The sequence below is a fragment of the Lynx rufus genome, unplaced genomic scaffold (assembly GCF_022079265.1).
Source record: "Lynx rufus isolate CCGP_SWC_20201006 ecotype Redwood Valley unplaced genomic scaffold, mLynRuf1.p SCAF_3, whole genome shotgun sequence".
NCBI classification, from domain to species: domain Eukaryota; kingdom Metazoa; phylum Chordata; class Mammalia; order Carnivora; family Felidae; genus Lynx; species Lynx rufus.
Window position 1 is genome coordinate 54,339,186 of NW_025814845.1, and position 15,076 is coordinate 54,354,261.

Here is a 15,076-nt window from a genome sequence, read left to right on the forward strand (position 1 = left end):
ATTGAATCGGAATTTTCAAAGAGACTAGGTTTCTGATTCCAAGTGATGATTTTGTTCTTTTTAAATTCAAGAAAGCCAGAATTTAGCAGTAATTTTGAAATTCACTTTTATTTTTGAAAAGAATTTTTTTTGTTTTTAGTTACGAATATAGCAAGCGCAAATGTTGAAGAACATAAAGAATACTATAAGATGTAGTCAATGTCTTAAAGTCTAACACAAAGCTGTTTTCATCAGTGTTATTTATACTGTCTTTTGATTGGAAGATCATCTAAGTACTTGAAAAGACGATTTATAATAGATTTTGAACACATTTTATATATTGAACTTTTTACCAAACTTATTTTATACAGTATTTTTCAAGTATGGATCCCATAAGTTTATAGACTTGTTCTAATCGTACTACTTGGTTTATAGCCACCAAATGATTGAAAAGCACAAGGAGGGGAAAAATGAAGTATTTCAACTTTCTAGAAGGAATAAATGGAGATGCTGGCTAGCATAACTAAAGAGACACTAGAGAAGAAAACTTTAATGACAGCAGACAAGAATAATTGTTCTTATTCCCCCACCCCTTTCTTATTGCTTGCTTTTAGAAATGCTTGAATAGAATGTATTTACGGGGAAGAAATGAAGAACAAGGCATTCCTCTTGAGTATTTAGAGAAGCTTCACGATAAGCATGAGAGCTGGCTCCTGCATAGAACCCTGAAGTAAGACCTCCTTATTCTCACTTACTATCCATTTCAAAGATCTTTAACAAGTCTTAATCTAAAACATGTACAAGTTTTCATTTTTAGCCCTTTTTCTTTTAAGTTAGTATTTTAGGATCTCCCAGAATTAGGTGTGAATTTTGATTCTTTTTATTGTAATGAGATCCTGTTTCCTTAAAGTTTTTGTAGTTAATCTCCCCCAGGGTTATTGACAGCATAATATATGGAATTGAAGTGGTAAAGTAGGAATATATCTGTGTGTATTATTTAGGTACTGTCTTTCAGAGAGAATTTAAGATAAGATACTTTAAATTTATTTTTTAGATCAAGGCTTAGGTAGTAGTATAGCACAGTTGTTAAGAGCATGGACTTCATTGTCCTTAGTCAGATCTTGGTTCAAATCCAGACTTACTAGTGTGCAACCTTAGGCAGTCTCTGAGCCCCAGACTGACCTCCCTGGGCTTTAGTTTTCTCATCTTTAAAATACAAACATTCCTACGTTATGGTATGATTTTAGTTTTTGAGAAGAATTACATGTCACAAGCCCTAGCTTTATATATTTTATACCTGAGATTTTTAGATATTATTAATATTATTATTTAGTAGTAAATCAAGGTGAAAAAGAAGGGGCTACCAGATAAATTACTGACAGGATGATTTTAATATAAAATGACTGACAACATTTTGATTTTCCAGAGATGGTATAAGAGTTTTTAGTGTTTCTCTTTTATTTATTGTTTTTTTCTAATTATTTTGTTCATCTCTCTTTTTTTAAAAAACAGAACCGACTTTGATTTTCTACAAGAAATCCCCATCTTAACACTGGATATTAATGAAGACTTTAAAGACAAACACGACAGTCTAGTTGAAAAGGTAGATTTGTACAAAGACTCTACACTAACATTTGTTTTGTCTTGTCTAGAAAAGTGTTGTAACTTGTGAGAAAACAACTTTCTAACAGAAAAGAATATGTAACGTTACAGTAAGAGACAGTTAAGAGCTTCAGATGGATTTAGACTTTAGACTCTAATCCTAACGTCAAATTCTAGCTTTGTGACCTTGGCTAAAATAAGGAGATTCTTTTATCCTTTGGTCCCTTTATCTCTAAGACAGGGATGATCACATTAACAAAAGCTCTTGCTCATCCGCTTCTCTGCTTTGTTTCCTTTTCTTCTCCTCTTCTCTGTATCACCAGTCTTTAGGTACTTTCATAACAAACTACTTGTGAAATAAAATTTATCTTTTTCAACAAAATTCAGTATGGAAGATACTTGAAGTTGTAGGATATGGATTTTGTCCATTTTTATATTAGCTCAAGTCTTGAGATTAAAGAATTTTTAGTTTTGACTTTTATGTGGGACCTTGTCAGTGATAAATTGGCATGCCTGATCATTGAATCATTGTCGTATTCATAGTTAATCTATCCTCCACATATTTGGGAGTTGACTATATTCTATTAATGAGTGTTGCTTGTAATGATAAAGGGAGTGGGAGAAAACCTATTGATGTACACTTGAGAGAGAATAATAATGGGAATCATATAATAAAGATCCCATTATCCATGTTAATTAACTTGGTGGTGATCCAAGGTCTAAAGAAGCCAGTTTTTTGCTTTGTTTATTTATTTATTTATTTATTTTTTAATGTTTATTTATTTTTGAGACAGAGAGAGACAGAGCATGAATGGGGAAGGGTCAGAGAGAGGGAGACATAGAATCTGAAGCAGGCTTCAGGCTCCGAGCTGTCAGCATAGAGCCCAATGCAGGGCTTGAACTCACGGACTGTGAGATCATGACCTGAGCCGAAGTTGAGTGCTTAACCGACTGAGCCACCCAGGCGCCTCTACTTTGTTTAGTTTTGAGAGAAATTTGATTTTTTTTCTCCTTCACAAAATATATATTTACTTTAACAGGAACCTGACATTCATGAAGGCTATATCTCAAGAATTTTGAAAATGTCAACATTTATTATTTAACTACTCTGTAGCATATAGTTGCTTTTCCCATGATATAAAGTAAAGCGTTTTTGGAAAATTCAAATGACCTCTTTATACCATTAATGATGTTAAAAATATAGGATACAATTCATTTATGATACTATTAAAATAAATGAAAATTAAATCGGCCATTGCCTTCAGAGTGGATCTATAGGACAGCTTCTTTATCTAACACTTTTGTGTTTTGACTAAGAATCACCTTTAAATGTTACTGTTTACTTTTACTTTCATTAGTAATGCTAGTAGTTGCCTTTCTCTTTTTCCTTATTGAAATACATAACTGACATAGTATGTTATATATAGTTTCAGGTTTACAACATATTGATTCGACAGTTCTATATTTTCCACAGTGTTTAAGGCAGAATCTTTGTTTCTTCAGAAGAATTACTGTGTCATCTAGAATTTGTAGAGAACAGAATCTTGTTGCATTGTGATGTTGGGCAGTTGGTTACATTCACAATGTACATGACCCTTCCGTACATGTTAACATTACAGATTGTAAATATGATTCAAATTTGTGCTGCAGAAAAATTACAAATTTTGCATGTCTGGACCTTTCAGAGTTGTTTAAACCATCACGATTACTAATATTTTTTGGTGCTAAAGCTGCATGTCATTGGTCTATGTTATTATAAGGAGATTATGAAATTTGTGTTATGGCTGTTAAAGAATTATATTAATCTTAGATATAAATAACTCCTGTAATGACATTTTAAGTCATTTATCTTTTACTACTGAAGTATTTAGTAATATTTCTTTGAAAATAAATGCTGTATCTTTGTGATAGAGTTACTTATACAGTTGGGGTCTTCAACTGTTATGTACTATAAAATAGGGATGAGGGGCGCCTGGGTGGCGCAGTCGGTTAGGCGTCCGACTTCAGCCAGGTCACGATCTCGAGGTCCGTGAGTTCGAGCCCCGCGTCAGGCTCTGGGCTGATGGCTCAGAGCCTGGAGCCTGTTTCCGATTCTGTGTCTCCCTCTCTCCCTGCTCCTCCCCCGTTCATGCTCTGTCTCTCTCTGTCCCAAAAATAAATAAACGTTGAAAAAAAAATTAAAAAAAAAAATAGGGATGAATGTTAGATATTTCAAATTTGTCAAGGAATTATACTAATATTTATTTCCTCCCTTCAGGTCAAAGAATTTTTGAGCACTTTGTGATTTTGCTGAAGACTACAGGCAGCCAAATGATTCCAGATACTTCAGCTTTGTGTATCTTCGTCGTTCCATATTCATACAAGTCTCTAGAAAACCCAGGTTTTTTACCATTTTTGTTTCAAGAAAAAAATAATTGTTTTGATGAATTCTATATAAAAGCTTACGAGCAGTTTCTTTTCTTTTTTGCTTTACAAAAATAAAGACATTTAATTATCTCTCACAACAGGAAGTCTGAAGGTAGATGTTTCCAGAGTAAGTGCTGGCTAAATTACATCATAAAGGATCCAGCCTCCTTCTACCTTTCCTTCAGCAGGTTGGCTTTTTTTTTTTTTTTTTTTTCTTTTCCTGGTGCTTCTTATTTCACTGGTGACCAGTTTCTTAACTGGGAACTTTAATGTTACATAGTAAATGGTAAGGTATCCTGTGTAAATCAGTGTACCTTTAAAGGTGAAAAGTGGAATTTAAAGAATCCCTAAAAAAGGATTATGAAGTTTTAAATACTTTTGATCACATGTGTTCCCTTCCTTTTAATTTATGTGGAAGATAACACCACCTTAGTATTTAATCACGTCATTGATATTTATTAATGGGCCTCTAACACATTAACAAAGGAGCAGGTCAGACTTTGTTCCCATTTTGTAAAGGCAAAGCCTAGCTTATAAGTCATTTAATCTTTTTTCTGCTTTTATTTCTAAATCTGTGGTATGGGTGAGGCTTCATTCATCTTTTTGCATGGGATTTTAGAGGATTAAAGAGGAAATGATAACTTAAAATGTTTCTGTAATTAAAAGATAAATGAGTATAAAGGTTCAATTTATATGGAGCTTAGTAGCTACCTACTTTCTGTCTTCTCAGACCATTCTTTTTAGAATGGGATATTAGTCTTATAGTTAAAATATTGGTTTAAAATATAACTGTCTTTAACTTATTTGAGGTGAAAGTATAGTTTTCCCTAAATTTCTTCCCATTTTCATAGGTAAAACGTTAGTGGAACATAGCAAGGGATGTTTTTCCATTTTATTTTTTATTGACCCTGTACTGGGAATGAGTAGTTTTTCTTTACCTTTACATGTGGTAAGAAGTCAAAAGAGACACAAGGTAGATTATCTTCTTAGCGGTGTAGTCTCTTTTGTCCAGCTCTTTTTTTTTTTTTTTTTTTTTTTTTAGAAAATAGCTTGTCACATGGTAGGGGTTTTTTCCCCCCCCCCAGTGTTTATTTTGAGAGAGAGAAAGCTAGTATAAGTATGAGCAGTGAAGGGGCAGAGACAGAGGGAGAGAAAGAGAATCCCAAGCAGACTCCATACTGTCAGCCCAGAGTCCCATGTGGATCTCGATCTCATGAACCCTGAAATCATAATGTTAACCTAAATCAAGAATAGGATGCTCAACCAGCAGCCACCCAGGTGCCCCTCTTTTGTCCAGCTCTTACTTCTTGCCCTATCCTGCTTTCTTTACTGTCTGGATTAATTAGGTAGCCTACTGTTTTATTTTATTTATTTTTTTTAAGTTTTTATTTATTTTTTTCTAGTAATCTCTATACCCAACATTCATCTCAAACTCACAACCCCAAGATCGAGACTTGCATGCTCTTCCAAATGATCCAGCCAGGTACCCCAGCAGCCTGCTCTTTTAAAGTTTAAATGAAAGTCACAACATTTCTGCTTTGAGAACATCATGATCATTCTTTACTTCAGTTTGCTGTGCTTCTCTGTAGGGTTATAACTTAGATTTTTTTTCTCTTCCTTTAAATTACTGATAATAATGGTCTTGCTTTATATGTTCTATATTTTGGAAGCAGGATCATTTTTGTTAAATATATATTAGGAAAGACATTAGGAAGACAAGGAGGTAGAATAGTTGTAATTTTTAAAAATCTGCATGGTTTCACTTTAGGTCTAGAGATAAAATGTTTTTTCAAGTTTGTTCAGTTAAGGTGCAGTGTTTTTTCTATGTTTTTAACCTTTCTACTTAGATTTTAGAAAAGTTCTGTTTTTGAAATGAGTGGAAGAGACACTTTGCCTTTGAAACTATCATTTTCCTTTTTAAAATGTCATTTTTGTTTTGTTTTGTTTTTTTTGATAGTCTAAGATGATGATTTTGTAGGTTAAACAGTCTAGATGCACTGATCTTTGTAAGGGAGACTTTATTTCAAATCCTATATTCTTCATGAATATTGAAACTGTCTCATGATATTGTATGGGTATTTTTTGTTTGTGTTTGATACAAATGAATTTGTTTAAATATTAGCATAATAAATAAATATAGTCTCATGAACTGTGATGGAGCTATACTCATTGAAATGATTACATCTTTTAAAAATTCTACTTTTGAAGAAAATATTATGAATATAAAAAGGTAACAAAGGTTTATATATATTACATTGTTCTGCTTTAGACATAATTTAGAGATTTTTAGTAACCTCTAGAAATGTTTAACTTAATGACTTTATATCTGTAGAATTGAAAAAAAAAAGCTTAAAAAATTTATTTGTTATGATTCAAAATAAAAGCTGTGCCATTGAGTGGGTACAAGAGTGTTGAGCCTAGTGGTCTGTATTATCTCTTGGATCCTATTTCCCGTTTCATTTCATGTTTCATCAGAGTGCATGTACTACTTTTTATACTTTACTCTTCTAAGAAGGTAATTTTAATGGTACAAGACATTCCCTCATTCAGGATATTCTCATCTGTGTCTGAAACTTTAAGCACTGTATACTGAGCCCCCTAGAAAATAGGTCTGTCATATTTTAAGGGACAAATCATCCCAAAGCATTTTTTTATATAGAGATACAAATTTTATTACCTCCAGAAAATGATAAATTAGACTACAGGCTTTGGATTTTACCAGTCTTATCCTTTTTTTTTTTTTTTTAACTTTTTAATAGACTTTATTTGTTAGAGCAGTTTTAGGTTCACAAGAAAATTAAGTATAAAGTAGAGTTCCCATATACTCATTGCTCCCATATTTGTACAGCCTTTTCCACTATCAACATCCCCCACCAGAGTGATACATTTGTTTTAATCAATGAACTTACATCGACACATTATCACTCAAAGTCCATTGTTTACATTCAGGTTTACTCAGTGTTGTACATTTGTATGTTTTGACAAATGAATAATGACATATATTCACCACTGTAGTATCATACAAAAATAGTTTTACTGCCCCCAAAAATCTGTGCTCTGTTCATCACCCCCATCCAACCTCTGGCTACCACTAATCTTTTTGTCTCCATTGTTTTGCCTTTTTGAGAAGGTCATACGATTGGAAGTATTCAGTATGTAGCCTTTTCAGATTGGCTTCTTTCACTTAGCAATTTGCCTTTAGTTTCCTCCATGGCTTCTTTCCATGCCTTCATATAGCTTGTTTTGGGGGGTTTTTTTTGGAGGTGGGTGCACTGAATAATCCATTGTCTCAATGTACCATAGTTTATCCACTGTCCTGCTGACAGACATTTTGGTTGCTTCCAAGTTTTGGCAGTTATGAATAAAGCTGCTACAGACATCTGTGTGTACATTTTTTAAAATGTGTATTTATTTTTGAGAGACGGAGTGCAAGCAGGGAAGGGTCAGAGAGAGGAGATACAGAATCTGAAGCAGGCTCCAGGCTCCAGCTGTTAGCTCAGAGCCCAACGCGGGGCTCAAACCCACAAACCGCGAGATCATGACCTGAGCCGGAGTCAGAGGCTTAACCGACTAAGCCACCTAGGTGCCCCTGTGTGTAGATTTTTGTATGGACATAGGTTTTCAGTTCACTTGGGTAAATACCAACCAGTGCAGTTGCTGGATTGTATGGTAAGAGTATGTTTAGGTTTTTAAGAAACTTGGTAACTGTCCACCAAAATAGTTGTATCATTTTGCTGTCCTACCAGTAATGAATGTGATCTCCTATTGTCTCACAACCCTGTCAGTACTTGGTGTTGTCAGTGGTTTGGATTTTTGCCATTCTAATAGGTATATGGTTATATCTTGTTTTAATTTGCAATGTCATTATGACATGATGTTAACCATCTTTTCATATGTTTATTTGCCATCTGTATATCTTTGGTGAGATGTCTGTTAAGGTCTTTCGCCCATTTTTTTTTTTTCAATGTTTTTTATTTATTTTTGGGAGAGAGAGCATGAACGGGGGAGGGGCAGAGAGAGAGGGAGACACAGAATCGGAATCAGGCTCCAGGCTCTGAGCCATCAGCCCAGAGCCCGACGCGGGGCTCGAACCCATGGACCGTGAGATCGTGACCTGGCTGAAGTCAGACGCTTAACCGACTGCGCCACCCAGGCGCCCCTCGCCCATTTTTAATTGGGTTCATTTTCTTATTGAGTTTTAAGAGTTCTTTGTATACTATTGATAACACTTCTTTATCAAATGTGCCTTTTGCAAATATTTTCTCCCAGTCTGTGATTTAGCTTACTCTCTTGACATTATTTTTCACAGAGCAGAAATTTTTAATTTTAATAAAGTCCAGCTTATTATTTCTCCTAAAGATTATTATTTTTCTTTTCTTTTTTAAGTTTTTTAAAAAAATTTATCTTTTTTATTTTGAGAGAGACGGTGACAGTGTGAGCAGAGGAAGGGCAGAGAGAGGGAGAGAGAGAGAATCCCAAGCAGGCTCCACACTGTCAGCGCAGAGCCTGATGGGGGGCTTGAACTCAAGAACCGTGAGATCATGACCTGAGCCAAAACTAAGAGTCAGATGCTTAACCCACTGAGCCACGAGTCACCCCTTTAATGGATTATATCTTGTATTGCTTCTAAATAGTCATTGCCATGCCCAAGGTCATTTAGGGTTTCTCTTGTGTTATCTTCTATGAGTTTTAGAACTATGCATTTTACATTTCGGTCTATGATCCATTTTGAGTTAATTTTAGTGAAGGGTGTACGGTCAGAGTCTAGATTCCTTTTTTCTTTTTTTTTTGTATGTGGATGTCCAGTTGTTCCAACATCATTTGTTGAAAAGATAATCTTTGCTTCATCATATTGCCTTTGCTCCTTTGTTGAAGATCACTTGACTGTGTATACATTGATCTGTTTGTTCTTTTGCCAATACCATACTGTTTCGATTAGCTTTATAGTAAGTCTTGAAGTTGTATAATTTTGTGTTTCCTAGAGGCCTGAGCTACTTAGGTTTAATAATACTTTGGAGGCTTTTTAAGGCTAACCCTAATAAGGTTTTTTTTCTTTCAAGTATTTATTTCTACAATGAAATTTTTTCTCATCTTCAGTTAGATAGTTTAATATTGAGAAATGAAGGCAAGGTTGATATAGTTAAGTTCTTCCTTATTCTGTGTAGTTCCTTGGAATATTGTCATTAATTATAAAAAGTACTGAGATCAGTAATGCCAAATACAGTCTCCACTCCCCCCCCCCACCCCGCCACATAAGAACTGTTCAGTTAATAACTTTTTGCCATAATATCTCTTGGAAAGTTATGTCATGTTATAGAGAATCACTCTTTTTTCTCTTTGGGTGCGAAGACTTGCCCTACTCAAACTCATACTCCAAAACACACTAAACAAGTATGCGATAAAAATCAATATTTAAACATTCCTGTCTCAGACAAAAACATACTAATTTACTTAACACTTTCTATACAGAGATTATCACTTTGAATACATGTGAATTATGTGTCAGGTTATTTTGCTCTGCATAAGCATGTCAAAGGAGAAGAATGAAGAGGTTGCATCTTGTAAGACTCTGTTATGTTCAGATGGTATTTCCATGTGTTTTGAAGTTCCCTGAAGGGTGTTTTTGTTGTTGTTGTTGTTGTTGTTATAACTTAATTTTAAGTGCAGTTTGAATGCAAGATAACCATTAAATTAGTCCCCAAAAGTGTGGAAAATTGGTGGAGGGAAATGGTACAGAAAGTATAATTTATATTCCAAAGAATGATTCCTTTATTCTTCTCTACTAACCACCCCCCACTATCAAATTTTCCACCTGGCATGTATAATAAACCATTTTTACAATATATTTTATGTACAGTCCATTTACTTATTGCTTATAAACTTGTTATTTTTCATCGATGCTTTTTTGGTATCTTGGTATATAATATAATGGGTCCTATTAAAATTAATGGGAAAAGTTTTCATTTAAAGCTTTTTACTTAGTGAGGTGCTTTCAGGAATAAAGACATAAGTGAAGAATAGGTATGTAATTTGAATTTGAATAAGTTTTACCTACTCCCTTTCTCCCACCATTTTTTAGATTATTGTGACTGCAGCTCTATAATTGTATGTTTTTTTTTGTTTTTGTTTTTTTTTTCAACGTTTATTTATTTTTGGGACAGAGAGAGAGACAGAGCATGAACGGGGGAGGGCCAGAGAGAGAGGGAGACACAGAATGGGAAACAGGCTCCAGGCTCTGAGCCATCAGCCCAGAGCCCGACGCGGGGCTCGAACTCACGGACCGCGAGATCGTGACCTGGCTGAAGTCGGACGCTTAACCGACTGCGCCACCCAGGCGCCCCTATAATTGTATGTTTATTGAGTTATAAATTCTTAATGTGATATTGATGTTCTCAGAACATATTCCATCAAAGAGGATGTGGATTTGGTTCAGATTTCACAAAATAACACCAAATTCTGCTTTGGCAAATTTTAAATTGATAAATATTGAAGCATTTTTTATTTTTAAGAATTAAGACCATTCTCAAGGAAGTTATTAGCAATATGGCTATTCCTTGAATTTATTTAATATTAGTTCTGTGCATAGAATATGATAAGTACTACACCAATCAATGTCCACTGCACTAGAATAAGAGGTGACAATTAGAAGTAAAACTAGGTAACAGTACTTTCGTTTTTGGTTTAGTTTTCAGATGAGCTTAAAAATGTTTTATATGTAGAATAGTAAGTACCATGAGTAAGATAAAAGCACCATATGAATACAAGATATTATCAAATCCTTTCATATAACCATCTTTTAGCCTTACAAGTTTGTAGTAGAATTTACCACTATTTCACAGGTGTGAAAGGCTAAGGGATTTCTCAAGATCCCACAAAAATTAAAGCTGAAACAAAGACCCAAATATTTTGACTCTACCATGTAGGTTAATTTTATTTTAGTCAATAGTGACTCTATTTTTACCTCTCCTTTTTTTTTTTTTTTTAAACTTCTGCTCTTTGTATGTAAGGTCATTTTTCTTTTCTTCCTTAATTCTAGGCAGTATTTAATGCCCATTTCAAATAACAATTTGAAAACTGAAAATTCTATAGCAAAAGTAGTTTAAGCCCATAATTATTTCATAGTTAAATCAGTAGTTATCGTCATTTGCCACATGAGGTCATTATATACTTGATTATTACCTCTGCTCTGGCTGTAATCCAAGCAAAATTATTTTTATGGTGAGTGGTTGGAATAAGATAGGAGCTCATGAGAGGTCTTTTCTATTGCCAGAGAAAAGCATTAATTGATTAATAAATACTTCATTGAGTGAGATTTTACATGTTCAAATACAGGGGGGTCGGGGAAAGAAAATGAGCTGCTAGATTAAATATAGGCAATCAAAAGGCAATGCTTTTAGAAATATTTTACTCTAAGAAAGTCCGCTATGCAGCTTCCAGCTGCTTCTCCAAGTATTCGATTGAGGAATACCAATTGTTTTTTATGGTTAGATAATTATGCTTAACAGGTTGACAGGGAATTTAATATTCTAATATTTACTAATTAGACATCATATTAAGGGCTGTCCTGCAAAATTGTTTACCATTTATTTAGCAATTGTGTATACAAAGAAGCTTACATTTATTTTTACTATTCTGTGGAACTACACGAAGCTTAGATAAGATGATTATTTTTTCAAGAAAAAAGATTTTCTTAACAAAACTACTGTCAAGAAAGTGATTGGGTAACAGAAGTAGTCGAAACCTGATCTTTGACCCATCTTCTGAGACATAACACCTTTAAATGTTAATTGGCATCACTTCAAAATGTTGGTAGTGAGGGTGCTTTGGCGGTGTTGAATATATATACGTATGTATGCACTGTTCTTACTGTCATCCCTTGTTCAAAACTAATAAGTTTCATTCAAAGGTAAAGCATCCCCTAAAACTGCCATTTTGTCCTTGCTGTTACGGTCAGCTAGAATGGGATCACTTTATGTTAAAAGAGTAAATTAGGAAATTGGCTAATGTTATAAAACAATTAATGCTCCACTTGGTACAGCAATGCTATCTTGTTATGTTATACAGTGCTTAGAATACTAGTTAGCAAATCTGGCTCAGGAACAGAATAGCCAGTATGGGCATAAGTTATTATTTTGCTAATGGCTGACATGAACTGGTTGCTGAATTAGTGAATGAAATAAATCTGTTGAGTATGGTAACCAGCTTCTAACAGATTTGACCTTAAACAGGCAACAGAGTATTGTCCTCTTCAGAATAGTTACCTTGAGAGACTATTTATTTCAAAGATTCTACCATTATTCAAAACACTCTTGGATCTGAGTTTAGAGTCTGAGTCATAGATTTCAAAAATGTGATTCAGGATCTTTTCTGTGACTATATAGTTTTTTTTTTTCATGACCATAAATCATTTAGTGACAGTTTAGTGAATTAAAAGGCTGGTAAAACTGGGAAAAAGCCTCTTTGAGCCATAAAAGAAGGTAATAGTAAGACACTTAGATCTCTTTCCTTTTTCAGTCTATGAAATATATGTAAAGCAAATTTGTATGTTTTTAACTAATTCAAATGTTTTGACTAATGGCAGATTCTAAACTGAATATATAACCTCTTGGTATGATTCCTTTGAAGGCACTACTAAGTATAGAAGGTTTTGGTATAGTTTTTAAAACACCAAAACACTGTGTTCTATTATCTTTACATCTGATACATACCAACAGTCAGTCATTGTTAAGAATTTATTTTTAATATTTTTAACATCACAGAGTCAGTATTGGTGAAGAACACAGGCTCCTAAGACAAATTGCTGCTTCAATTCCTGGCCCTTAAACTTACTAATTTTGGGAAAGTCATTATAACCTTGGACAGTTAATATATTTTAATTTCCTATAAGAAGGACATAAGTAATAGTATGTATCTGTAAAGTTGTGCAATTTTAATGTGTAGTATATGTGAAGCATTTAGAACAATTCTCAATAAATGTTAGCTATTACTATTAGTACTATTATTTCTTTTCATTCAGTGTCTTGGTGGCTGAAAGCATCTGGAAAATTGGTAAGTTTGTGGAGTTACTACAGAAGAATGAATAAGGTGGAACTCTGGTAGGATATCCATTGTATATAAAATTGTATATGTATGTATATACATATGGATATATATGTTTGTGTGTGTATATATATATGTTTATTTTGAGAGAGAACACGCAAACAGGGGAGAGGCAAAGAGAGAGAATCCCAAGCAGGCTCCATGCTGTCAGTGTAGAGCCTGACACAAGGCTCAAACTCATGAATTGTGAGATCATGACCTCAGGCAAAATCAAGAGTTCCACGCTCAACCAACTGAACCACCCAGGCTCCCTTATCCACTATATATTTTTAAGTGGAATAGTTACAGTGTGATCCCCTTTCTCTCTCCATAGATGGATAGACAGATAGATATAGAGATAGATCCATATCCATCAATTACTATAGATAGTATGTATCTCTATATGCCTCTATACATACATATACATATATACAGTAAAACTTTGGTTTGTGAGCCTGATTAGTTGTGGAAACATGCTTGTAATCCAAAGCACTCGTATATCAAAGCGAATTTCAAGAACCATTGGCTCGGTTGTGATCTTGTGACATTTGGCATCACGTACTACTTGTATTGCAAGATGTTGCTTGTTTATCAAGTTAAAATTTATTAGAAATGTTTGTTTGTCTTGCGGGACACTCTCAGAACAAGTTATTCACAATCCAAGGTTTTACAGTGTATGGTACGTATGTATGGCATATGTTTGTGTAGAGAGAGATTCACCAAACCATTCGTTGTGGTTACCTCTGGTGAGTGGGATTGGAGTGGTGGTTGAGACTCTCTGGAGAATGTCTTTGGTATAAAAATTAAAAATTAGGCACTTCATTTAATACTAAATTCATCATTCTGAAAATATTTTATTAATCTCCTACATTCTTAAGTTGTTAGGAATTGGTTTTACTAAAAATAAAAAATAAAAAAAATACTAATAACAAAAGAGGATATATATTTTGGGGGCACTTGGGTGTCTCAGTCTGTTAAGTGTATGAGTTTTGATTTGGGCTCATTTCATTATCTCATGATTGGTGGGATTGGGCCCCGTGTCAGGCTCTGTGCTGACAAGTGGGATTCTCTCCCCCTCACTCTGGCCCTCCCCTGCTCTCTTACGTGCTCTCTCTCAAAATAAATAAATAAACATTAAAAAAAATTTTTTTTGAAAAGGAATTACTTTCCCTCTTGAGGAAGTTGGAAGGTACATAAAGGAGATAGATTGCTACCTACATTCTTGATATTTTTCTTTTACTTTTAAAAGTATATTTTAAAATCTAAAAGTATATTTTAAAATATAAAAGTAGCTTTATTGTATTCAGGTTATAAAAACCATAAATGTTTGTTATGGAAAACTCTCAGGGGAAATGATACTTGATACTCCTCTAACACCAAGAGACCTTCCTTCTCTTGGGAAGTAGATGAGATTAATAGGCTATGCTTTTATGCATTGTTTTTAAACAAAGTACATACAGATCTTTGTACTCCTTACTAGAACATGGGTTTCAAAAAAGAACTCTCAGTATGTATAAATTATCTTTAAAGTCTGTTTGAAATTGCCCCTGTTCTTTTATTTTTGTAGAAGTGAGAAGCCTATTACTCTTCTCTTATTTGAATAAAAGAATATTATGGTTAGTGTTATGAGTCTAATATTTCTTCCCTGGGTTAGTGATAAAAACTATTCCCCATCCCACCCAAACTGTCACCCAGTTGTTCCTACAAGGGCATGGTTGTAGGCTGCAGGCAAAAATCCTGCATTGGTTTCTTACCTGGTCAGGACCTCAGTACTATTCAGACAGTTTATGAATGCCATCTTTGGTGGAACAGTGCAGATAATACCAAGGTAATAATTGATATTATTAAATAGGGACTGAAAAGAAAGTGAATTAAACCTTTCATCTCTATTGGTCTTCTGCAGTTGCTATTTTATTGCAAACAAAGTAATCAAGGAAAAGGAGAGAAAGGAGCATTCCTAACTTCATGGGTCCTAGAGCAGTGTTTAGTATGGAAAATTAAACAATCTAGA

At 34.1% G+C, this 15,076-nt stretch overlaps 1 protein-coding gene across 2 annotated transcripts in view; it reads left to right on the plus strand.

Moving 5' to 3' along the window:
* DCK (deoxycytidine kinase) overlaps positions 1-5,430 on the plus strand; it is a 33,285-nt gene extending 27,855 nt beyond the window's left edge. The window contains exons 5-8 of one of the 2 annotated variants that reach the window (XR_006964304.1): positions 594-709; positions 1,492-1,582; positions 3,839-4,175; positions 5,391-5,430. Coding sequence is in view for 1 of the 2 variants with exons in the window: in XM_047091176.1 (XP_046947132.1) it covers positions 594-709; positions 1,492-1,582; positions 3,839-3,865 (234 nt within the window). In the remaining variant the exon portion in view is untranslated. Of the gene's footprint in view, positions 1-593; positions 710-1,491; positions 1,583-3,838; positions 4,997-5,390 lie in introns of those variants that run through there. The other variant, XM_047091176.1, reaches the window with a different exon arrangement.
* The last annotated feature ends 9,646 nt before the right edge of the window (positions 5,431-15,076 follow it).